This window comes from Sinocyclocheilus anshuiensis, unplaced genomic scaffold (assembly GCF_001515605.1).
Source record: "Sinocyclocheilus anshuiensis isolate Anshui unplaced genomic scaffold, SAMN03320099.WGS_v1.1 scaffold1744, whole genome shotgun sequence".
NCBI classification, from domain to species: Eukaryota; Metazoa; Chordata; class Actinopteri; order Cypriniformes; family Cyprinidae; genus Sinocyclocheilus; species Sinocyclocheilus anshuiensis.
Genome location: NW_015555974.1, coordinates 817,151 through 843,947, shown reverse-complemented (window position 1 = coordinate 843,947; position 26,797 = coordinate 817,151). Strand labels below are relative to the sequence as shown.

General features: G+C 33.8%; 2 protein-coding genes across 2 annotated transcripts in view; one reads left to right on the top strand and one right to left on the bottom strand.

Moving 5' to 3' along the window:
- Positions 1 to 843, bottom strand: part of LOC107676047 (motor neuron and pancreas homeobox protein 1-like) — a 3,902-nt gene extending 3,059 nt beyond the window's left edge. The window contains exon 1 of the mRNA XM_016470566.1: positions 423 to 843. Coding sequence (XP_016326052.1) covers positions 423 to 843 — 421 coding nt within the window. The remainder of the gene's footprint in view (positions 1 to 422) is intronic.
- A 19,258-nt stretch (positions 844 to 20,101) lies between these two features.
- LOC107676052 (bifunctional purine biosynthesis protein PURH-like) overlaps positions 20,102 to 26,797 on the top strand; it is a 9,423-nt gene continuing 2,727 nt past the window's right edge. The window contains exons 1-10 of the mRNA XM_016470571.1: positions 20,102 to 20,220; positions 20,732 to 20,858; positions 21,067 to 21,210; positions 21,696 to 21,784; positions 22,537 to 22,688; positions 25,069 to 25,225; positions 25,318 to 25,443; positions 25,565 to 25,672; positions 25,806 to 25,891; positions 25,999 to 26,079. Of these exons, the coding sequence (XP_016326057.1) occupies positions 20,205 to 20,220; positions 20,732 to 20,858; positions 21,067 to 21,210; positions 21,696 to 21,784; positions 22,537 to 22,688; positions 25,069 to 25,225; positions 25,318 to 25,443; positions 25,565 to 25,672; positions 25,806 to 25,891; positions 25,999 to 26,079 (1,086 nt within the window). The 5' untranslated portion in view covers positions 20,102 to 20,204. The remainder of the gene's footprint in view (positions 20,221 to 20,731; positions 20,859 to 21,066; positions 21,211 to 21,695; positions 21,785 to 22,536; positions 22,689 to 25,068; positions 25,226 to 25,317; positions 25,444 to 25,564; positions 25,673 to 25,805; positions 25,892 to 25,998; positions 26,080 to 26,797) is intronic.

The window sequence follows — 26,797 nt, the reverse complement described above, 5'->3', positions numbered from 1 at the left end:
GAACAACAAACATATATATATATATATATATATATATATATATAATGCTTAACAGATTATTAAAATAGTTCTAATAGTAATAATAATAGTAATACTAATAGTAAATTAGTAAAATATTCAAATAGTTAGAAATGTCATAAAACTTTCATGATTATTATAAAATGGAAATATTAAGCATTATTGGAGTACGTTTTACAAGAAACTACTCAGAATGTCACGTTTAATTCAATGTGTCACTTGCCGTTTCTTTTCACAGTTTCTTAATTCAGAAATTTACTAGCATTTCTGAGTGAAAATTGTTACTACACTTTTTTTTGTCAGTGTATATTATTACAGTAACTTTTGATCTGCTAAGGATTATGAAATGTTCATGAGTGACTTAACAGATTGTTACCCACACATCTGAACGTTACCCCACTCACAGGTGTAATCGGGCATTCGTGGTACCATGATGCCAGCTCGTATCCAGTGCTCCAGTGGTAAAGATCCGGCCATTGCCGCTGACTTCAGCTGCTCCGGATACAGCTGCGTAAAACCCGAGTACGCCAAGGCAGGGTGCTGACCTCCCAAAGCTGAAATAGGGTACATGGGCGTTGTGTACATGCCTGGAAGTGAAGTGAGTCCCTGGTGTGGAAGATTGAGCAGCCCTGGTTTAGGTATGATTCCGGTTTGGAGGTGTATGGCACCCGGGGTCCCGCGGGGGGACGGAGTGTCGGCGCGCCTGCAGGACCCCGGGCTACCCGTCGGGCTGTCGCTGCTCAGTCCAGGTGATGCTTCTCGGGTCCCCCGATGTGGTTCTTCAGCCAGAAGGGCGTCGATCCTGAAGTTCTTTGATTTTTCCATTGCAACGCTTTTAGGGTATTTGGAGTTGCAGGAAAACACTTGGATAGCTGCGTTTTACGCACAGATACATGCGTTTTAATCGCGATTACTGATACTTTCTGTTCTTTTATAACTTAGATATTTAGAGTTTAGTCTAACTAATTTTTGCCCATTTGGAACCATGAGACGCATAAAGTATTTACTAAAGTAGACTACCGTTAATCTTTTACGCACAGAAAAATAAAATTCGCCTAGAAATGATACGAGCGCTTAATCGTACTATATAATACCACTCTCTCTTGTTTAGAACTGTATCTCTGTCATCTGCTCTGCTCTCTGAACTTCCTTGCGCGTTCACATCTCAGTCATAACGCATGTGTGAGCGCTGATTGGCTGCAGAGGATGTCCTGCGGGAGTAGATCACTTGACAGTTTTCTAGTTAACTAATCATACTGTAGTATAGACACTTCGAGCTTGTCCTTTGACTAAGACTTACTCTTCAACCAACATCAGAGCAAAGACGATTGCGAATTTTACAAGTGCCTGACTGACATCAAGCGTTTCTCATCCTCTGACTCACTAGTAACTCAGCTAATTGCACTAACTGCAAGTGTAAAGGTATGCCTAAAGCATCAATAATAATTAAAATAGGCTAAATAAATACATAACTTCTTGTCGCAATGTTTATTTACTTGTATAAGATTAATATGCTTTTATTTGTGACCTGAAACACGTAAATTATACTTAAAAATCTATATGTATAAATATAATTTATTATTGTTATTATTATTTTGTATGTATCTCACATAATATTACATGAAAAGTATAATCTCTCTGAGCAGTTGTCCAAGATGTATCCTACACATTAATACTAATAATGTGATGTAATATTTTTAAACGACTTTTTTAAAGAATGTCGGCTATAATATCAAGATATTGCATTTTACGATTTTACATTATGTATAGTCCATAAAATTGTGCATTAACACACACACACACACACACACACACACACACACACACACACATATATGTATATATATATATATATATTGTGACGAGTCTGCTGCCTCCCCCCTAATTATCATCCTCACCCCGTCCCTTAATCGCCGCCCTTCGCCAGGCTCCCGACAGAGTGTGTGATATTGATTTAGACAAATAAAAATATTCTTTAAAAAAAAGAAAAGTCAGGTCAGACAGACATAGCTCCAACTGCATGCATCCACTTTTTTACAGTGGTCTGCAATAAAAGTAATAATAATAATATTTGCACGAATTTGTCTTTTTCTATGAAATCTCATTGATAATTTTCATCGACTTGAGCAATGATACAAGTACATATGAAGGGGTTTAAGATGCCTTCTAATAAATTAAAGACAATAGTCGCTTCGATAAAATAACACATTTCCGACCGCATCGTGAAATAAATAGGCGAATCATCGCACATTTATGAGTAAAAATAAAGCAGTCTACAATCTTCTGTATTTACAAGTGCGAACGCTCCGAATGTATTATATGGGGAAAATACAAATAATAAAAAGAGTTGTAGACCTAGCCTATATATAAAAGAAAAAAATGAAACCGGCAATTCATTCAAAACCTTCATTCCAGCCATGAACTGCTTGTCGTAAACGCAATAAATCGAGACGAAATGAATTGAAATTCGCAATTGTTATTTTAAATATTGCCTACAAGAAACAGCAGTGGGCGGTGGATTAATAACATGGAAAACAGTCTCTGCACAGGCGACATGAGGCCGAAACTGATGGTTTCGCCTTGACCAGAGAAGATTGGAGCAGCCCGCCCCTCTATCCCGCAAATGAACGCTGATGCAGGCTGTGTCTTTAAACCTAGCGTGGTGCCTAACTAGTCAGCATGTTTGAGGAAGCATTAGATAATTACTGGCATAAACACACAGTCTACTGGTCATCTTTTGTTATTTCCCGTTTTATGGTTTATAGTATACATTTTATCGTAGGCTATATGACAACAAAATGTTAAAATAAATAAATAAAGACTATAGAGTCTTGTTAATATATATGTATAGCCTATAGTATAGATAGTCAGTTCACTAGGTTTGAGACACATCTATAGAGCTAATTTGCTCAAGAGAAATCAAGTGCTCTCCGCATATTCCCAGCAACCTCTTCCTCCCCTCGGCCGTTGCACTGCCACTGGTAAATCTGTCATTGGCACCCTGTGACAGAGGTGCGCAAATTAAATTGAATCACATCTTCTCTTAAGTAGAGTGCGCACACATACACATGTAGGTTTGTTGCACGCTACCAGTGATTAAATGCAATGACAGGCAGTGCTAAAACTATAGACGGCTGAAATACATGAATGGTTGTGGTAGCTGAGATGGCTAATATTTATATTTTATTTTTGGATTCATATTTTAATTGTTTGTAAATGTTTAGATTTAAGATGATTTACAATATTTTGCAAAGGTAGATTGACGCATTTTACTGCGCTTTATGGTTTTCTTTCTATAAGTCCAAATGGCTTTGCTTAGATGTTGCTGTTTCATAGCTCAGGTGACTTGTATCTAACTTGTATGTTTCAGTTAAGAATCAAGTTTGTCTCAGATGTTTCTCCTTAAAAGTTCCTTAATTGCTGATATACAGTAGAGCTTAAAAATTAATATAGTCCAAATTGTTCAGTTGAGGACTTGATGAGAAATGTTTTAGTTTGTATTGATATCCAATTTTAATTTTCAATTTGACTGCAGATGTGATGTTTGAGCACAAAATGGGACATTTTTTAGATTATAGAAAGTGTTTTATTTCACTCAGAATACAGCTACAAATAATCAGATAAATGTGGATAAAATAAAATCAGTTAAGATAACAAATCAATGCTTTTTTTTTTGAGGAATTGTATTTTAGCCGGAAGCAGTTTGAAGTTGACTAAATGATTTACATCTACATCCTGGATGGCCTGAGGATGAGTACATTTTCAGCAAATTTTCATTTTTTGGGTGATCATTAATTTAAGATCACTTATCATTGTGCAGTTTCGATATGCCTTTCAAAGTCAAAGTTTATCATTTAAATTTGGGCCTGTAAACTTTAGTAGGGTACAACCATAGACTGTATAAAAAGGGTACAACGGGGCTTAAGGCGCCTTTGATATTATTTTCATCTAAACCACTAGATGGCACAAAAACGTGGCGTAGCGCTTTCCAAAACATCCGCTTTTCAAGATGCATGTGTATATTTGTCTGATCCTTGAGGCGATCTCGCGCAGCAGTGCGAAGTTTATTCTGTGCTTACTTGGTCTAATATGTTATGTTTTTTTTTTTTAATGTTGTAGATTTCATAAATAAATAAAGGATGATCAATATATAGAAAGATACATGTAATATAATATATGCTTGTGTGTGTATATTTACATGTTTGCGAATATGCATGTTAAGCTGCTTAATATCTATATACATAATGAAGGTCATTTGAGGTCATTCTGGATGGAATTGAGTTAGGACACATGTTCTCTCCCTGGATGTATATAGTTTTTTTTTTTTTTTTTATGTTACTTTTCTTTGTAAAAAGGAAAACAGGTTATACTTTGAAACAATTTAATGAAGGTTGAGTATAATTTATAGTTAAAACATACCAGGTAATTGTACATAATTGTACAAGATACTCCATGGTTGCATTGATTATTGTATGTAACTTGAAATATGCTACATGATTGTACTCAAATGATTGTTCACAACAAACAAAAAAAAATAGATTTATTTATTTTTTTGTAGATTTCAGTAGCAAATGAGAATAGCTCAAATTAATGCATATATTTTGAGACAAAGGTCTTCTTTATGATTTTTCAGTGTTGTTTAAGATAATTAAAGCAACAGTTTTTAAATAAAGAAAGAATATGTAAAAGTATGGTATTTGGGGCAAAAAGCGCCCCTGCTGTTGGGGCTAAAGGTGCAGAGTAATTAACATGATAATTAATAGATGGCTGACTTATTAATCATATCATATAATGAAATATCATTTGTTGTTACTACTGTAAATATATATTCAATTATTATTCAATGCTTTCAGAATCTTTACTTATTAAAACGATTTTGTTTCTGTATTTTAAAATATAATTTTATATTAACATATTTTAATGACAGTATATTTATCGAAAACATTTTTTTTTTTTTAATAAGCAGAAAATAGTACAAACTTTCCTAAAGTGATTGTTTTGAACAAGTATTAACTTAGACATTATTTAAAAAAAAAAACATTATTTTAGCTGAAGTATTTGTAGCACTACCGTGTGAATTTTACCCCATGCTGGTGAGCCTTTTACCCCGTGAGTGGGGTAAAAGGCCCCTCTTGCCACCTCATACATTTATAAGGTTTTTAAACAAAATAAACAACTTTAATGATTTATTGTCACACAAAATCTGTTGCTCTATTAATGTTCAATACAATGTACAGTATATATTTTTCTGCAATTATACATTTTAGGTGCAGTGAATGGCACATTTTTTCTTGAGGTGGGCCTTTAGCCCCGTTGTACCCTACCTGTCGCGTTTACAGAACATTAAAGGCCTTATCACCGATTACATACATATTTTGCAGTCATTATCGCAGCTCAGCAAAGATCACACAGCCGTGACCGGCAGACGCCTTAGTACCTTATGACCTCTTTTTGATCCTCTGCCTGTGTATTTTTTTTTTTTATGGAAATGAAACAGAAGTCTGATTAGCATGACCCAAATTTCATTCTGGTACAAGCTGACCTATTGGTCACTTTTATTTTGAACTATATGCATATAAATCACATTACAATGCAAGATGTTTTGTCTGGAACAATAATAATATCCTGGAATAGTAACATTTGCATGGATAAGCACAACCACTCGTATCAGATAAAGTAAAATCTGGTTTATTATCAGATGTTTTATTAAACGAGTGCCATTCACAAGCCCTTTTAGTGTACCGACTTTTGAAAAATTAGCACGAGGTTTCATCTAATGCATTATACTAATTATTCCTGCTCTGAAAACATCTCTGAGGACAGGTCCTTTCCTGGCATTGCTTCTGAACACTGATAAATATGCAGCTTTTACCCAAATGCCAGAAAGTAACTCAAAATCATTGTTTATCAATGTTTTTGTCCTCAATTTGCACCTTCAGTGTAGTCTGTGCTGCCAAACTTAATATGCTTTTATCCGTTGTGGCGCATCAAGGACTCATAAATTCATCCAGGCTGGCATTAAATGATGTGGCTTTATTATGTTGATCAGTTTTGCCATGGCTACGATGACTCTGTGATGGGTCAGGAAGTAATCATTCGTTCAGATAAGATGACTTCAAAGATAATCATGACACCTCCTGTCTCGTTGTCTGAAAACATACTTCATGTTAAATGCACGGTAATTTTTGCAGTATATCATATAATATATGTCTTGGGTATTTAATAACATTACTTATTATTTTATTAAACATTAATTAAATGCTATTTAATATTAACTTCTTTTTTTTTTTTACAGATGGAAATTGTATTACTGACTTTGCTTTTATATCACTTTTAAATGAACACTTCATATAATTTAACTGTTTAGTTTGAGTGGATGACTTCAAGTGCAGCACTAACATCTGGCAATAAGAAACATTCCAAGTGTTTTTATTTTTTGTCTTTAATTAAATATTTCAATCTAAATATGTCTTCTTGGGAACACTGTTTGGGAGCACACGTTTAGCTATATATTTCATCCTGATCATTCTCTTGTCATTACATAAATAATGACAATTATTTTATTTTATTTACGCTTCCGGACCTGGCAATAAAATTATAGCATTGGTGTCTGGACCAGAGCATATTTCTGAAAGTCTGGTATACATTTGATAAAAAAAAAAAAAACTACCTTAAAATAAAACATACAAGCATATTCTGTATTTTAAAAATTCAAACGTTTCCGCAGAGCAGGAATAAGCCACCTGTTTGTTTTTTTCACACAGGTAACAAGCACACCTTACGCTTCCAGAGATGGTGTGAGGTTTATGGTGGTTTAATGGGCCGCCTTTAACAACCAGGTTTTTTATGGCCCCACACAAGGGCCTCATTGTGTGCTTGTAGATAAACAACCCATATTGTACCAATCACACACAAGAAGACATAATTACTTTCACCCTGATATCCCTGCTATCTCAACACACCATTATCTCGTCCCTTAAGAGAGAAGACTGAGGGCTTTGAAGTTTGCTTTCTCCCAGTGTGTCCTGCTATCCGTTTCCCACTCTCCATAATCTTTCATTATCTCTCTGCCTAGGCACTTACCTACAGCATATGTGCTAATTGATGTTGGTTTTGTGAAGGATTACAATGAATCGCCTTTGAAGCTAGGCGGCAAAGTGACATATAAAGTCAATGAGGAAGTTAAAGTCATTAGCACACAGTAAGTGTGGCCTTTATTGGCTAATTCGTCTGAGAATGGCAACCTTTGGTTGGGATGGAGTCAGAACGCTTTTAACTTGTTACAGGGAATCGAGACCTCCAACATATAATGTCAAATATGAGAGTAATTTAAAAATAATTAACCTGCACTGTAGCACAGATTTACTGCCAAGTGTTGCCTTTGGTTACCTTGTATTGTAAATGTCTTTAATGCAAAATATTAAAAACATTATTTGTTGATTATTACATAGCATGCAGTGTATAAACCGCTAATCGCTACATAATCGCTGCATGACGTGGCCTTTGGTCTTTCGATTGCAAGTCATCATGATATTTACTCATGCTCAGTGATATCTAAATTTTTAAGTGCATGGTGCTTTCATCAGGCCAACATAACTATTACTGATGCTTATAGTTGGAGATATGAACAAACCCTTAACCATAAATAATAATCTAAAAAATGGTGTGTAATTGGTCTCATCATTTGTGCTACAAACATGAATAATACCCCAAATACCCTAGTAATCACTTAGCAACACACTAGTAGTTATTTTAATGTCATTTATATACTATTGTAGCATGTATTACTGTTTTGAATTTGATTTTTTATATGTATTTTCAGTTTTCACTGTAATTTTAGCAATTTTACATGCTTTTGTCAATTGTATTAGTTTTTTACATTTCAATGTAGATTTTTCTTTTTTTTTTTTTTTTTAACTTTTTTAGAAAGATAGGAGTCAGTGTTATTTTGCTATGCTATTATAGTATTAAATAATTTTGAATTAGCTTTTATTTTATATATATATATATATATATATATATAATTAGTTTTTGTTGTTTGACAATTTTAATGTTGAAGTGTAGTTTTGTTGCACATTTGTCATTTTTTATTAGTTTTTTTTAAATAGCTTTATTTATATTTCAGTCTTAGTTTTAGTAGTTTTCATACTTCAACTTAAACTTGCACTGAAAAAAAAAAGTGGTGTAGAAACAGTTTTCACTCACAAAATTGGTAGTGAATTTCACAAATAATTACAAAGAAACAGCAAAGTAACACCTTAAAACATACTTCAATGTAATACATACTTCAATAACCTTTTTAGTTTTTTTCAATTACCAAAATTATTCTCAATAGTTTTAATTCTAGTTAAGAATAACCAAGCATAGGTTTTGCGCAAATGAGCAACACATTTTATTCATATAGTTTCATACATCAGAATCAGAATGAGCTTTCAGAATGAGCTTTACATCCTGTCTATATGCAGGATAATTCTAATACTATCCACTAAGATACAAATGTTTGTTTCTGTATTAGTTTAATCATTGACACAAGGATTTTATGATTATAGTATTATAGTAGTTTGACTGAAAATTGCAACTCAAGTCATTCTCAGAGGAGGGTGAGAAACATCTCCTGCTTAGACATTGACCTCTCTTTGCCTCCCTATAGTCTGAAAGCTTTATCTCCACATCCTACGAGAGGACAACCCTCAGAGAACAATGCACCACCAGCCCTCTCTATTCTTCCATTGTCTCACTCACACGTTCCCTCTAATGACCTGCGAGAATTGAAGACTTCCCAGACAACAATTGTGACAGCTCACACAGCGCCTAAATGGCTTGATTAATGATATAGATATGTTATGTTAAAATGTGAGTGTGTGTGGGCAGCAGATGTTGACACCATCTATTAACCACTTCAATTTGTCTTTGGTAAAAATTTGCATGGATATGCACAAACAGGACATACAGAAAAGTGGACACCAGACTGTCTGATTATGATAAAGGGTGAAAGAATAAACCTAAAACATTGCTACCGTATTTTTTACGGTAAAATTCCGGCAACCACAGCTGCCGTTTTTTTACCGTAAATTTTACAGATTTTTTTTGACAGTGTTGGACCAAAATGGAAATTTCAGAGGACATGTGTTGAGTTGAAGCATTCATGAAGAAAATTTAATTTTACAAGAAACATGGACGATCACTGTTCATTGCCTCAGTGATCTTTGCCAAGTTTCGCTAAAATTTAGAATTCTTAAGTTTTAATCTTGCATGTATTTTGCAACATAGTCTTATTGAAAAAAACGACCAATTTGTATTCCTTTTTACACAAGGCATGTTCACAGGGGCAGGTGATCGATTAATATTGACTTTCACACAGTTCCTTGCACAAAATGCTAACCTCAAAACACTTTTACCATAGTGCATGATTTAAACTAATACATTTTGACATTTGCATCAAGTAACCAGCAACATGCTTATTCGATAACTCTTTTATTTCCTATATGGGTTTATGTATAGCTATGCTTAATTTTTTAAAGATTAACTGTTTTTCCCCAAGGCATTGTTAGATTCCAGTGTTTACTGTCATAACGGCTTGATAATTGAGACTGTTTAGGATTTTAGGGGATTAAAAAAGGGAGTGAATGGATTTTTATCATTGTAGGGGGGTTGTGTCCACACACTGCTAAGATACTTTATATGCAAACACCATGTAAAAGTAAATTTTGCATCCAAGGTACTTATTACATTTTAAGTAGGGTAACTTGTAATCTGTAACCTATTACATTTCCAAAGTAACCTTCCCAACACTGCCAGCTCCATATGTATGTTTTTTTCTGATGTAGTAAACTTAATCGGTAACACACGTTGCACTTCTTAAAATGGCATGGTTGCTTCAAAAATTGTGTTTTTTTTCCACGTTTGCTTTTATTAACACTATCCGTTAGGGTTAAGGTGTCAGGGATTCATCACAGTCACTTCAGTCACCATCCAGGCATTCACTGTGTTTACACTCACCTGCCTTTTACTCACCTATTCCAGTCATCCCCTTACCCAGTCAATAAACCATCCTGATTTGCACTTACCTGTTGTGTCTGGCCTTGCTTTGTGACATAAGGTAGGGTTTGGGTATAGGTAGTAATTATTTTCAAAAGGGATATATCAGTAATCTTTTAGCGCCACTCACCAGACATTTCATTTCCGAACTGCCACGATACATACATCCAACCAACCAACATAATAAAAGTTTTTTTACGTTCACATGCTTTCACTTTGCAAATGATGCAAAAGCAACAAAATATCATTTTGCAGAAATGTTTTTTTTTATGTTAAAGGGATAGTTCACCAAAAAATGAAAATCATTTATTTACCCACATGTAATTTCAAACCCGAATGACTTTCTTTCTACTGTGGTAAGGGAGAGCAGGGCACAACCTAACAATTTTTTACTTTCCCAGTTTGTGTAAATCCACATGGGGTTTAGAGTATAATTTTTTTCCCACATTAATTTCACACTTGTCTAATACAAATGTGGTTTTGTTTCATAATTACAGTGTATACTTTTTTTCTGTATTTACAAAAGGAAATGAAGGGAAATGTGACAACATGCCCCATATAGGTGGGAACATTGTAACATCTGAGGAGCATGTTGTAACATGACCATATGACAGCTTAGAATGTGATCTGATCTAATGAAAAAACATACAAGACAGACAAACTAAAATATGTTATCAATAAAATAACATTACTTTTTTCCAAATAAAATAATGGCATTATTTTAAAGAATTAAAATAAACAAATTTTTTGGAGTTTGACAATGAACACATTGCAACCAGGGCCCATACTTGGGATGGCCCTGTTCGCAACACACAGCCATACAGCACAGTTCAAAGCAATGTGGGCAAACAGATGAAGAAACACATTCTGACATTCAGGAAAAACACTGAACACATCACTTCCCTCCTTCCACACACAGCTCTCACAAAACAGGAGACAAATAGATGAGCCAAAATGCTTTACATTTCTTGAATTAATAATTTCTGAACATTGCACATTGACTTTCAGTCTTGATTCACCTGTTTCTCATGGTTTCTCATTACAATTCATGAAAGTAATTAGTGTAAATTACATCGCTAATATCACAGAATAACATAGTTCTTATAATAGCAGGGTAATTGAAATTTAAAACCAGTTAGTGTCTTCTGCTAGTTAGTGAAGCATTAAAGCACTAACTAAACTGCTAAATAACAGATTGGAGATTAAAATAATAGCAGATTTGTCTCATTTTAAAGAAACACTAAAAACTGAGATGAAAAGTTTACTTCAGCAAGAAATTTACTTTTCCTATAGTTAAATAAATGTTCAGTGATATCTTTAAAATATTTTTTCTCTGCATAGTGTTGATATGGCAACTAGTAAATACCGTAAATTTTGTTATGCTATAGCATGTGTGGAAATGTTTAAACCATGTGTGTTACAACTAACCCTGCGTTAGTTTGTGCCCTGCACACCCTTAACACATCTAAATGAACTGGTTTACTTATATAACTACATATTACTGAATGAAAATACAACAGTTAACTGCAACAAAAGTCATTTTCAGGTAGATTTTTTTTTCTTTTAAGGGTTACATAAGTTCTTGTTATCCTGCGGGCTGTGTATGCCAAGATAACGGTATACTAGTAGTCATCCTACATTCCTAAATAAAGGTTCTTTATTGGCATATTTGGCTCCATGATGACCCTCTAACATCTATAGAACCTTTCCATTGCACTAAAGGTTCTTTAAAATGAAAAAAAAAAGGTTCTTTAGAATATTAAAATGTTCTTCACACCAAGAAAAAAAGTTAACTGAAAGGTTCTTTGAGGAACCCCCCAAAAAAAGGTTCTTATTTGGGTCCTTGAAAAAAAAAAGTGCTAACAATCAATTGAATGCACATGAAATATTTCAGATAAACACTCTCAGAAATAAAGGTACAACAGTTGTCACTGGGGCGGTACCTTTTCAAAACGTACATATTTGTACATAAACGGTCCATTTTGGTACCTTAAAGGACATATTGGTACTTAAAGTGAACATATTAGAACCTAATAGGTACAAAAGTGTACCTTTTGAAAAGGTACCGCCTCAGTGACAGCTGTTGTACCTTTATTTCTGATTCTGAGAGTGTACTATAACGGTTGCTTATGTCTAATTTTTACTTTAACCTTATGAGGATGTGGTCCTACATAAATATAGCCTTAATATAGGACATCAATTATTCATGTGCTATGAAAGTCTGATTTACAATGTCTGGGTAGATGTCTGTCTGAGTAGCGTTACTGTATGTCCAAATTATTGACTTGATTGAATGAGGTTATTGAGTTAAGTAGTTGGGTAACAGTTTTGCCAATAGGTACCCTGTTGAAATTGCAACATGTGCCAGTTTTACACTTAACTGCTGACTGTCGATCTTTGACCACTATAGGATTTTGAAATGAAAAAATCAATACTCAGTCAAGGTGACAAATTTGATTCAATTCCTCATGAATTGTCTGGAAAACAAATGGCTTTTTGGTGGCAGAAGTTTGATTGAGTGTCTGTGTCACCTTAGCTGTGATCAAATGGAGTCCAACATCTCACCCGAGCTCTTATTGGATGACATTTATTCATCAACAGTTGCTAAGTAATGGCCACAGCTGCTGCAGTGGCTGCATTAGAATATAAGAATATGGAAAAGCAATGAACCTAATATTGACTTCTGACTGAATCATTATATCATTTATGAGCACAGGTTGCCACAGCTCACTATGTTAGTAACAAGACAGCTGTTCCTTTTTGCGTTTTGGTTAATCACTGGTAACTATACAATATATTTTTAACCTTACCGAGTCATGCATTCCTAATTTTATTTGTGTGACTTTCTACTGAGTGCATTTTTAAAGAATGTGTTCATTTTACTACTGACTTACTGATATCATATGTATCCTGATACTGATGTAACAGTATACAGAATGGAGTCACATTATTTGATCGATATGACAGATGTGCAATGCAACAAAAGACAAAATAAAACAGGATAATTTAATTTAAATGAAAAAAGTACAATTTTATTAAATTGTATTTTTTTTTTACATTATATTAAATGTTTACAGAAAATCAGCTGTACTGCTGTTTTTTTTTAAATTAGATTTTACATTCTAAAAAAAAAACAACAACAATATTTAAGGAATTTTTCATAGATTTTTGAAGGCCTGGATCAATAAATAAAGATAAAATAAATTAAAATAAATAATGTTATGAGAATAACAATTGTTTGACAACATGATTCAAAAAGATTAAATAAATTGAAATAAATAATTTAATGGGAAAATTTATCTTAGATCTTCTAGATTCCATTATGTTTACACATATTGCAATTGTTCAACTGCTCCAAACAAAAAATAATAATTATAATAATTTTGAAGGCCTTGATCAATAAATGAGAAAAAATATATATGTTTGAAAATACATATTGAAAATAATATGTTTGACCTTGTTCAACAGTTCCTATTAAAAATGTAGATAGATAGATAGATAGATAGATAGATAGATAGAAGTGTGTGTGTGTGTGTTTGTTTGTTTGTCTCCTTTTTCATACATTTCTGAATCGTTTGTCTCAGAATGCCCCATGAAGTAGTTCCCGGTCCTCTCCAAATCCTTGGATCTCTGCTGGAAACTCTACTGAAGTTGAAGGTAGTCAGCGATGTCTTTGATAGATGCTATGGGGGGATATAATACTCAGTTCATTTCATCAGTAGGGTTAATTAACGGGCACTCGATTGGACCTGAGGTTAATCTGTGTGCCGATCTGACACATTGCCATTCATCACTCTCATCACTCCATCCTCCTCTCCTCCTCTAGTGCGCACTCGTCCAGGGGAAGACAGGTCACTTAGTTCATTTATTTTTACGTGGCCCTGGTGCTGGCAGCTAATTGACTGAAATGAGCAGCCACGCCCCCTTATAAAACACTTACAACATGTTTAATCAAGGATTGGAGGCAGTGCATACTGCTAGACTTAAACATAAAGGATTACTCATTGCACACACGAATGTAAATGAAGGGAAAATTCGTTCTAAATGCCTCCCAAATGTCACAGAATAAAATGTTTACTTTTAGCACTTGTTGATTTAACATAACACTTGCCGCATGAAATCTAACATCCATCTTAAGTTCGTGAGATTTTACTTACATATTTGTTTATTTATTAATTTGTAATAATCCTTGCAAATATGACAACTCATTAACTAGATTTGGGAACAAAGTAATCTCACTCACTTATGTGCTTGACATGAATGATATCTAAAATATCATTAAAGGGGTCATATGAAGGGCAAATATTAACCATATATGCTGTTTATATTGCTTGTAATTGGAATAAAGTAAAGATCTGTTGATTATTTTAACATAAACATTTTGATTGTGTCAAATTAAAAACCCAAAAATGCAGCGGGTCCACCAGACCCACGAACAGTGGCTGAATAACAAATATATGAACACCACACAAGGGTTAAATAACATTATTTAAAGAAGACCAGTGGTGTGCCTACAAGAGATACAGACATTTTCCAATAAAAAAAAAAAAAAGTTAATTGTTTGATTATTTTAAATTAATTAATTAATTTTTATTTTTTATTGCATTATATGAGATGCACATGTGATGCTGCTTAAATATTGATATCAAGACTGCTGTATTTCCAGTTATCAACAAGGCATTGAATCGACTGTATAGGCACGAGACTAAAGGTAATGCTAATATTTGGGAAAACAATATGATTTCCTGAATGAAACAGAATTTAACAATATAATATAATTATATATAATATAATCAATATAATTCATTATATGAATAATTAATTGACTTACCCATAAAGACAGCCACTTTGTTTTGTTCCTGCTTTTGAAGAAATCAGTTGAATACATGATTCAATGTCTCACTTAGTCAGCCATTTGTTTGGTTCCTAAATGAATCAGCATTTTTGAAAAAAAATCAGTTGAATAAATGATTCCATAACTCACTCATCAAGACCTGAATCCTGAATGAATCAGCGTTTTTTTTTTTGAACAAATAGATTGAAAGAATGAACAATGCCTCATTCATACACTCTAAAAAATGCTGGGTTAAAAAGGGACAAACCCAGCTATTATAACCGCTGGGTCAAAACAACCTAATAGCTGGGTCAAAACAACCCAATAGCTGGGTTTGTCCCTTTTTAACCCAGCGCTGGGTTATATTTAACCCAGCATTTTTTAGAGTGTAATGACAGCTGCTGAATTTAAAACTGCATACTAACATACTACCTTTACTTATCACTTATTTCGTTTCTGAATGAAACAGCTTCTTTTGAACAAATTGGTGAATGAGCAAATAAAGACAGTCACATGTCGCCACCTACTGGTGTATCAATTTAACCAAAGGAGTAACTGAAAAAATCCCCACCATTAATACACAGACTGTTCTAGTATCATTGGTATAATAACAGAAAATTACTATGTTTTACCCATACACATCCTGCATTAACCACAAACACCTAAAAACATAAATGACATGGACATTCCTGCAATGCTTAATACATCTCACCAGACACGTAAAATAGCCTACTCTTGTGCAAAGTTTCACGGAGATGAATGGCTGTGCATATATGTACATGTATATACGTGAACCTGTGTATTTGTGTGTCTTGAAAGATTACACCCCTCATTTATCAGAGCACTTCAACTTGTGGCAGAAGGCTGTAATCCAGAGTGGAACCATCCACTTGGTATAATTACACCCATTAAAGGTACTGCCATCCTGAGGTCCATCACCTCATTCACTGTATTCCCCTCATCACTGTATGTTCCTCTAAAAAGCTAACATACCAAAACTAACAATAAAGGCTTTTCAGGCAAAAGTAACAGTAATGTTTGCATTTCCAAAATAGTTTTTCAGTATTATAAGACATTACAGCAGTCAGACAGCATGATAGTCACAAAGTGCATGAAATGCATAGACATACAGTATATAGTTCATACAGTCATTTATAAATTTGATATAGCAACAAAGAGGTGAAAATCCAGTTAAACACTCTCTTATAGGTTAATTTTGACAATTAATATACATATCAAATAATATTACTCTTATCAACTGTTCTTGTGTCAACATTCCAGCAAGATGTTTAACGCAAATGGTTACCGCTTTCTCACTGTAATCATGATAAGTGATACTAAAAAGTAACTGGATGAATGTGTGTGTTTGTGTATGCAATGAGATGAGAGGATGAACAGGGTCCGGGGACAGATAAGAACGTGTCACTCCATCTTTGCATTTGTCTCTCCACACTCCATCAATATGAAGCTGCTGTCAGCTGCCTATTTCTGGAAAATGACAGGCTTACGGTAAAGATGCTCAGTGAGGGAGGGGTGTGCATGAATTTATGAGTGTGTTTATAACCTCTGCTTAACAAAAATGCAAAAGTGCTACAAGTACCTAAAAAAGACATTTAAATGTGTGCAGTTGTGCAGAGCATATGAGACCGGGGCTAGTTGTCACACATTTACTGCAGTGACTGCTGGACTTACTGCAGTCTCCTTGTACTTTAACTTTTAGAATTTCTATATAGACATAAACCATAAAGTCTTGACTACAAAAAAAAAAATAAAAATACACATATCCATGGTTATTTCCCAGGGAAATCAATCAATCAAGTTCTCTGAACACATGTTGACATGTCAGGGAAAAACAGCAAAGCAATTCTAAAACATTTAATATTATATTAAATATAATAATAATTATTATAATCAATAAATTGTACCTTCATTTTATATATATATAGGCTTCTTTCTGAATGTATGCTAGTGTGGCTTTATTGGGTTCACTTGTTTACCCAGAACCTATTTAAAAAAACATAATGTTTTGAATTTGTATTATTAATGTTTTGATGTTTTAGTAATTTTGTGTTTTTGTCTTTTTTTTTTAAATATGTCTATATAGTTTTTATTCATTTTTATTTCAGAATGTCAATTTAAACTAAATAAAAATTAAAATAAATTTAAGTTTTGGTATGTTATTTCAGTTCAAATGTATTGTATTTCAAGAAAATAAAGTGTTTTTTATGGTTTTATTTTTACTTAACTAAAATAATCCTGCATTATAGTTACTGAAAAATAGCCCTTCCCTGTGTGACAACTAGCCCCATCATCCTCTATTTTAATGCATTTGTGTGCATACATAGTAATGCTCCATGTTTCCAAGACATTACAATACAAAGAAATGGATGCACACATAAACGCACACACTTTTCTTGTATGAGATTGATTGTCTGCAAAGCAGTCTCATGCAGATGGCATCTCTCCTTTTGACATGATAATGGCTCTAAATTGATGAAGACACCTCACTCATTCTCTACCAGCTCGCTGACAGGCCTTACCCAAACACTTCAACCTGCTACAACTACCCATCAATCACCCGCAGCCCCTCCCACCTTATGTCCACACGCTTGTCCATTTTAATCAGCTAATTCTCTCCTTCACCATCACCCCGTTCACCGATACAACACTGCGTTTTGCCCATCTTCCCTCACACTTAATCTGCTTTAATGAAGTCCTGATCTGCCAATTAGACACAATCACAGCCAAGCAGAAGATAAATATAACCAACACACTGGTCAAGCTGGTGAAAGAAAACACTAAAAGAGATACAGATACAGTAAGCAAGGACAGTTCAAGGACTTCTGAGATTTTGTTGGAAGCTGATTTCTACATTTGGTGTCAAGACTGCAAGATTTGTACTGTAGGAGGTGACTTGATTATCAATGAATCAATGAATCTCCTAATGAAATGTTCGAAACCAATTGAGTGTGACATTTAAAACAAACCCTAACCCTAAGTATTAAACTGCATCCTGCACCGTTTCTGCTACAGACATTAAAAACACCTCAAATCATACAGTTTGCTGAGGAGAAACTTCTCAGAAAATATTCATTTGATGGATGATAAAACAGGTGAAAAATCTCATCGATTTGCACTGAAGAAACCATATCAAGAGCAGAATATGATAGAGACATTGTTTGAGCACCTAGCAACCACCCCGAATAGTTCACCCGAAAATAAAAAATAAATTGCTTAAAATGTACTCACCCTCAGGGCATCCAAGATGTAGATGAGTTTGTTTGTTCATTGAATTGATTGAAACAGATTTAGAAAAAAAAGTGAAAAAACAAATAGAAATAGAAGATAAATATGCACAGATAAAGCACTGTTTCTAAGCGAAAAAGTTCAGAACAGTTCTAAACAAATACGTTGGTGAAAAAAAACTTTTTTTTCACTGGAGGAAGCAAAATTATGGATTATGGACTTGAATTTTTGCCAGAAGCGATGGTTTAAAGTTAAAATGCCTTAATGATGGATTTGTTTAAGACATAAGCATAAGACTTTTATTGATAGACTGGGGCCGTGTGGATAACTTGTGGATTATTGTGATGTTTTTATCAGCTGTTTGGACTCTCATTCTGACGGCACCCATTCACTGCATAGGATACATTGGTGAGCAAGCAATGTAATGCTACATTTCTTCAAATATGTTTCGATGAAGGTCTGAGGGTGAGCACATTTTCAGTAGTTTTTCATTTTTTGGGTGAACTATTCTTGTACACATCATGCTACCTCAAATATCAAGTTAACCTCCTCATATTATTATGCAACAATCAATGTTAGCATGATCAATCCAGAATATTTGACCGTTATGTTAGATATGTAAGTAATGTATGTAATAAGTATCGCTTTTTATTTCTCCTCTTTCCTATTACTTGTTTCGCTTCTGTTTCAGTTTTTATAACCATTTCTTACTATGTGTAAATAAGTTGTTGTTTTTTAGCATGTGTGTTTGGCAGTGTTATTTTTTAGGATTACTGATAAACTACTGTCATTTGATTTGTATTATTTGTATTTGTTATTTATTTTAATTTTAGTTAAATTATGTCTGAATGTATTATGTCTATATAGGTCTTTTATTAAGTTTTTAGTTTGATTTAATTTGAGTTATTTTAATACTTCAACAAACTAAATGGAAATGAAATAATATATATATTGAATTTATAAATGTGTATGTGTATATATATATATATATACAGTATATGTATACGTATGTGTGTGTGGTTGTACATACACATATGTAGTTGTTTTTTTTGGTGTTTGGCAATCAATCAATCAATCAATATTTTTTACTACACATTATTATCTATGGTGTCATAGTATTATGATAGTATTAGTAGTTGCTGCCATATATTACATGGGGGAGAGCGGGGTGAGTTGAGCCAGTTTTTAATTATGGTGTCATGGGTTCAACTTAAATATGTACATAAATTTAAGGATGTGGTGCATGCTTGGGAATAATCACTTTGGATGGATGGATGACTTTTTAAAGTTTTGTTAAAAGATACAGTTCACAACTTTGAAGGCATTTGTTTTAATTGTTTAAAACTTTCAGAACAAAATACAGTTCAAATTGAATAATTTTTTTTATTGTTTATTATTTCAAACACTTAGTGAAATGCTTTTCTTTTAAAATGTGCTTGTGTTATCTTTATTTTACATAAATTGATTTTTTTATATTTTGTTATCAGACATTTTGCATTCAGATAGCCTATTTGGTGCCGTTATAGGCTGTTAATGTAAAAGCGCTTGATGTTCTGGGTTTTTGGCTCCAAATATTGAGATGAAATCATCATGTCAATCTCATTAAACTGTTCACGCTCTGCTGGGTCTCATGAGGACATTCATTTGAAAAGAGCAGGACAAAACAAGGAGCCTGAATGCTTACAAATGATGTAGCGTTATGAAAACGCAAAGTGTGCATGAGGCGCCATCTATTGGTGTGTTTGCAAAGGTAAATATCAACTTAGTTTTTTTTTTTTTATTATTCGATTTCACCTAGAGTCTAGACTATAATACCATTTTCATACTTTACGTCTCCTTCTTGTTTTGTGTTTCTGTTTTTGAATAATTATATTGTACATAAAACGAAATAAAACACTCCATTGTGTCTCGTTAAAGTAGGAGTGTCATTTGATATTAAAAAAAAACTACATTTCCCATCATGCATCTACGCGGATAAAACTATTGCATCCACGTGGTTTGATTAACATCGAGCTGTGTACGGGACACTACAGCACAAATCTCAGATTTACTCTGCTTCACCTGCAGCATGGCATCTGAACTAGGTAATCATGTATCTTTGTAATATCATGGTGCTTTGTGTTTGTTTTTGTTGGGTGATACAGTGCGCAAAGAATTGTGGATCTTTCACAGACTTTATTGACATTAACATAAAACTTTATAGACAATCTTAACTTTAGAAAAGAGTTTGTGTTTGAATCTTATTCTGAAAACGGATCTGATATGTCGTTAGTAAACAATACCAAAATCAGCATGGTAGTACTATGATTTTTGACACTGCCACGATGGTAACACTATAAGCCAATATTTGAACTTGTCTATTTTGCAGTACCATAGTAATAAAGTACTAATGTGTAGTTGTGAGTTTTTTTGCCAAAGTATGTAATTAAGTACTGGTCTATCATTAACTAAGGCTAGATTTGTGTAAAAGTGATGCATCATGTGCAGTTGAAGTAAGCCATCCTGCTGCAGTTTTTAAAATATTAATGCATTTTCTTGTGCTTGCACAGGTTATGATTGTCTAATTGATATGACTAATTGATTATCTTTTTTCAGCATTGCTGAGTGTTTCGGATAAAACCGGACTGGTGGAGTTTGCCAGGCGACTGATATCAGTGGGTCTGTCATTAGTGGCATCAGGTGGTACCGCCAAAACTCTCAGAGATGCTGGACTCACTGTCAGGTCACATTTTTTTTTTTTACTGTAATTTATTTATATTTGCTGTGATTTGTTTAAAACTAAAGCAATACAAAATATTTCAGGTAGCCTATAACATTGACTTAAAGCTGTAGTTGATGTAGAAATCATTATCTACTTACCCTCGTCACTTCAAATAATGTTTGTTGTATGATTTCATATATATAAATATGACCGTTATTTTTTCATATAGGGATGTGTCCGATCTCACTGGATTCCCTGAAATGCTTGCAGGGAGAGTTAAAACCCTTCATCCTGCTGTCCACGGTGGCATTTTGGCCAGACAAACTCCCTCTGATAAGGCTGATATGGAAAAACTAGGGTTTAGTCTCGTCAGGTAACACTGTTCAGCAAGAAAAAAAAAATCCAATTCTATCTGTGTTAGAGTGATAATACTATGGGACTTGTTTTGCAAGTTCTGCTTTATTGATTTTAAATTTAGGTCATGCTATTTCATGAATGATTGTCATGTGACACAAGTACAGATATAGTCAGGTTTAGTGGTGCTAACATGCTTTCCATTGGGTTTTTGTAAGTCGTCGAGACTCAGCTTTGGTAATCTAATCACTGATAATTCACATAGTGCCGCTGTGGTGTGACAAAAATTTGTGATCTTACATACTGGCTCTCAGCCATTTAGAGAGTTTTTTGATTGGCTAGCATGGTCATGATCATTGTGAACTAAGTATGGGTAGTAATTATGCGGTAATGACATGCTAGACGTGTAGTCTACATATTTTTGTTAATTGTAGCCAGTAAACTTTTTCTTTTTCTTTTTCAGTAGCTAGCACTTAATATTTATTTGAACTTGTGTTTTTCAAGAGTGGTCGTGTGTAACCTTTACCCTTTTGTGAAGACTGTTGCATCCCTGAATGTGACTGTGGAAGACGCTGTCGAGCAGATTGACATCGGTCAGTACATTGTTAATGGTTCACAGGGTTTTGATTAAAGGGCTCAGAATTCACCCCATGATCTTTAAAAAAGCATCATATGACCCCTTTAATATAACATGGAATCAACAATGTTTTTGTATGTTTAAGAAATTTGATCATTTCTATAGAGGCAAACTTTTATATGCACTTTAGAGAGAACATTATTAGCAAGATTATAAAGTGCAAGAGTTAGCAAAACTATATTTTGCAGAGAAAAAAATAAGCCTTTTTTCATACCAATAAATCACATTTTCCTTCAAAAGTAATCTTTAATATTAATTTTTACATGGAATAATACATATTTATACGTCAGTCTATGGCAGGGTTATTTTAGTATAATGTTATATTATAGAATACTATTTAGTATGCTATTAATAAGTACTATCATAGTATTTATTATTTGAAAAAAATATTTTTGGTTCATTTTTGGGCAGAATTTGTAAAAATGCTTTTTTTTTTAAATAAATAATGTATTGGTATATATTTATATTTTGTTGAAACTATACAAAATATTGAAATTTTGTATAATTTTCTATATTCAGTAAAGCACATTTTGATTTTTTATTAATTTTAATCAAATACATTTAATCAATATAACTACTTTATTTGTGTTAATGTTGTATTGTTGTAGTTACATCCCAGAATATATCTTTGATTTATGGTGGAAGTGGGAACATGTGTGATTTCCCTGTTAACAAAAATGTCACCACTAATCCCTCAATCTTATTTAGGTGGGGTTACTCTTCTTCGAGCTGCAGCTAAGAATCACGCCAGAGTCACTGTAGTCTGTGATCCATATGACTACGATGTTGTTGCAAAGGAAATGGAATCCTCCGACAACCGTGATAGCACAATGGAAACACGCAAAACTCTTGCGCTCAAGGTAACCATGACAGTCCTATCTGAGATGAGATTTGGTTAAGCTTTGACGACCCACTGACCTTTGTGCACATCCAAAAATTTGTGAACATCATCTAATGTGACCTGAACACAGTGATAAAAATTAATGATGCAGAACAGATTAATTTTAATGTAATACTGACCCATAATATAGGCTTATTAACATATGGCGAAATATACTTCTATATTATTAAATAAATTATATATAATATACTGTAATACATATGTGTATATATATACTACATTACAATTATAAATGAATTAGACCCTGTTTAGATGCAAAGCAGACACATGGGCTACATTACTGAATGGCTAATATTCAGAATTTTGTGGTAAATCATGATCAGACACGCACAAAGATTTGCTGTTACCATTGAGCAATAGGCTTGCTCATATCCATTTCATGCTTTCAGCCCTTTTACCTGAAATAATCAGTCAACATGGCCTATTAGTCAAAATCAGCTTAATCAAATCTAATATCTTAGATGACTGAGGAGTTCACTGCAGGGGTGTTTTTGGCCTCACAGTTTAAATAGCAGGGGCACTTTTGTCACTTTGGGAGTCTTTTTGCTCTGGTTAAGCTCTGACTCGTTGACTTCTCATGTTTACCTGCACTGATAACCCTTAAAATAAACAATACAGCTGTTAGATCAAGTGTTTCTGCTATTGCTACAGCATGTTTTTGATCAGATTGGGTTTCAGATGTTTACTGAAGATGCTATGCAGATGTTTGCTGAAGTTCAAGCTAGAGGTCTTCTTGGGTCCTAAAATCTGTACCTGACCCGAATCACTTCTTGACCGAACCCGACGTGCATTAATTATAATTTTTTTTACAAATAAATGCCCAACCTGAGACCGACCCGATGAAATTAGACCGAGTCTGACCCGACTGTATTTATTTTCGAACCTGCCTGGACCCGAATGTAAACGGCATTGATGTGTACACAGCCTGCAGCCCCGCAGTCAGTAAAGAAAGATCCCGGTGTCCTGCTGACTGATTAGGCCGCTTCTCCATTACTTTGATTTATTTAACATTTATTTAATTTAGTATTACTTTATATTATTGCCTGCCTGATGGATACAAGTTATTTCTGATTTCTGCTTTCAATTGTGACCAGTGGATTGGAAAAATAAACATGATTGCTCGATAAAAATGAAATCGATAGCCTAATAAATCATGGATTCGCTAGTGTTGTCTGCTCTGCAATGCTGTTTACCTCATCTCCACCGAAGGGATTCTGCACACAAAAAAGAAAAGCCCTGCCCTACATGAACGTGCACCATAATGAAGCAAGTGGCTTTTTTTGAGAATTTTTTTTTTTAATTAAATTACTGTTACTTATGAAAATGTTAATAATTACAAAGGGGGTTACATCTAAATATTATAATTGATTTCTTTCCCAAATTGCATTGACTACTATAAAATATAAAACACCAATGTTGCAGGAGTTTAGGACACAGACTTATTGATAACTGTTTTACATACTGTTGATAACTTTTTTTTTTTTAAAGATTAACTGTTTTTTCCAAGGCATTGTTAGATGCCAGTGTTTCCTGTCATAGCTATGCAAAGATTTGATTTTAAAAACAGTATCATAGCTATTAAACTATTTCTTATGATTTTAAATCTGTATTTAACCTCAGAACAATCTAAAAGTAAAAAGAGCTGCTAAAGTCTGATTTTGTGGTGGCTGTGCTTCAAATTTAAATTATAATCTTAATTCAAGTGATGAAGGATTTTGAAAGTCTTGACAGTAAGATGTTGAGTACTACTGTAAGGTTAACCCTGCCTGCTTTAAATGTTTGAAAATGATTAACGGTTAAAAACTTTTAGAAAAGTAATCAAAAAATAATCACATGTAATCAGTTACATTAATAAACTAATTGAAGTAGTTACACTACTTATTACACTTTAAATAGGGTAATCTGTAACCTATGTAGCGTCTGGACCAATCAGACACACCATTTTTCATTTGATATATTTATAATTAATTATAACTAGTTATGATTAATTATTCATATTTCCCCATGAGCTGATTCGCTACACCTATTACTTTTTCAAAGGAACCTTCCTAACACTGGTTATAACAGTAGTGTGTACTTAGATTGGATATAATTTATAATTAAATTATTTTGTTAATATTAGCAGTTATGTATGTAATGTAATTGTAATTGTATGTCTCGTCTGCTGTCATTAAATTATTGCAACATATACAAATATGTATCTGTATTTTATTAGCCACACTTCTCTTTAGACATTTGCATCAATCCTTGATAAACTTACCGTTTGCCTTGATAAACTTACAGGATTCCCCAGTTTCAGTTCTTGAAATATAACTACTTGTTTACTTGTAATATCTCAGGCCTTCACACATACTGCTCAGTACGACGAGGCCATTTCTGATTACTTCAGACGTGAATACAGTCAAGGAATTTCCCAGCTGCCCTTGCGGTATGGCATGAACCCCCATCAAGCACCTGCTCAGCTCTACACTTTACGCCCAGCACTTCCACTTACCGGTATATATGATCACATTTGCTGCTACCAGATCAGTATTTAATCACAAAAGATAGAATACTAATATTCCACTACAATTCTGACTCCGTCTCAGTGCTGAATGGATCTCCAGGATTCATTAACCTGTGTGATGCTCTGAACGCCTGGCAGCTGGTGAGAGAGTTAAAGAAAGCTCTTGGGTTGCCAGCCGCCACTTCATTTAAACACGTCAGCCCTGCAGGTATGAACACAAAACTTGCTTCCCAGATGCCAGTAAAGCTCATGTCTTTCTTGTAGAGTTTCAGAAAAGGGCTTGGACTTTAAGACAGACATTTGAGACAAATGTTCACCTTTCACCACAGGAGCTGCAGTGGGCATCCCTTTGAGCGAAGATGAGGCCAAGGTGTGTATGGTGAATGACATGCGCCAGGATCTCACCCCTCTCGCCACTGCATACGCCAGAGCCAGAGGTGAAACTTCTCTCCGTGCATCTTAATTTTTTCACCAAGAATACATTTTCAGGCATTAATCTCACAAGGTGGATGTGTAGTTTTTCCATGTTTAAGCCTGAAGTATGGAAAAATCTGAAAAAATATCTTGTAGGTTCTGACAGGATGTCCTCTTTTGGAGACTTCATTGCTTTGTCTGATGTTTGTGACGTCCCCACTGCCAAGATCATCTCCAGAGAGGTGTGTGATTAACTTTTTCTTTCATCACATCTAAGAGTTCATATTCTCTCAAAGCATTAGCCCCTTATTTTGTACAGTTTATACAAAACTTTGCCCAATGTTTTTAGGTGTCAGATGGTATTGTTGCGCCTGGTTATGATGAAGAAGCTCTGCGAATTCTCTCCAAAAAGAAGAATGGAATCCTTCGGGTAAACCATGCTTGTTTGTTGATTAAAGACAAAGAAGAATAGTTATTTGACTAAGTTTGCTCCACCGTTTCCCGTTCCATTCACTTTTTGTTTAAAACAGCCCTTACTAAAAAATAATTTATATACTTTTGTTGGTTATGCTGTACCATGGTACTGTGATATATATGTAGATATATATGTGATAATACATGTGACCCTGGATATATTAACTTAATTTTTGATTAGTAATATGCATTGCTAAGAACTTCATTTTGAAATCTTTAAAGACTATTTTTTTCAATATTTAGATTTTTTTGCACCCTCATATTCCAGATTTTACATAGTTGTATCTCGGCAAAATATTGTCCTATCCTAACAAACCATACATCAATGGAAAGCTTATTTGTTTAGCTTTCAGATGTATAAATCTCAATTTGACCCTTATGACTGGTTTTGTGGTCCAGGGTCACAAGTTTGGGGTCGGTAAGATTATTATTATTATTTTTTTGATGTTCTTAATACTCACCAGGACTGCATTTATTTGACCATAAAAACAGTAATATAGTGGATATGTAATTTATTACTGTGATGCAAAGCTGAATTTTCAGCATCATTTCTCCAGTCTTCAGTGTCACATGATCCAAACTTTTTGTTTTATGTTTTTTTTAATGAATAGACAGTTCAGAAGAACAGCATTTGTTTGATATATATATATATATATATATATATATATATATAT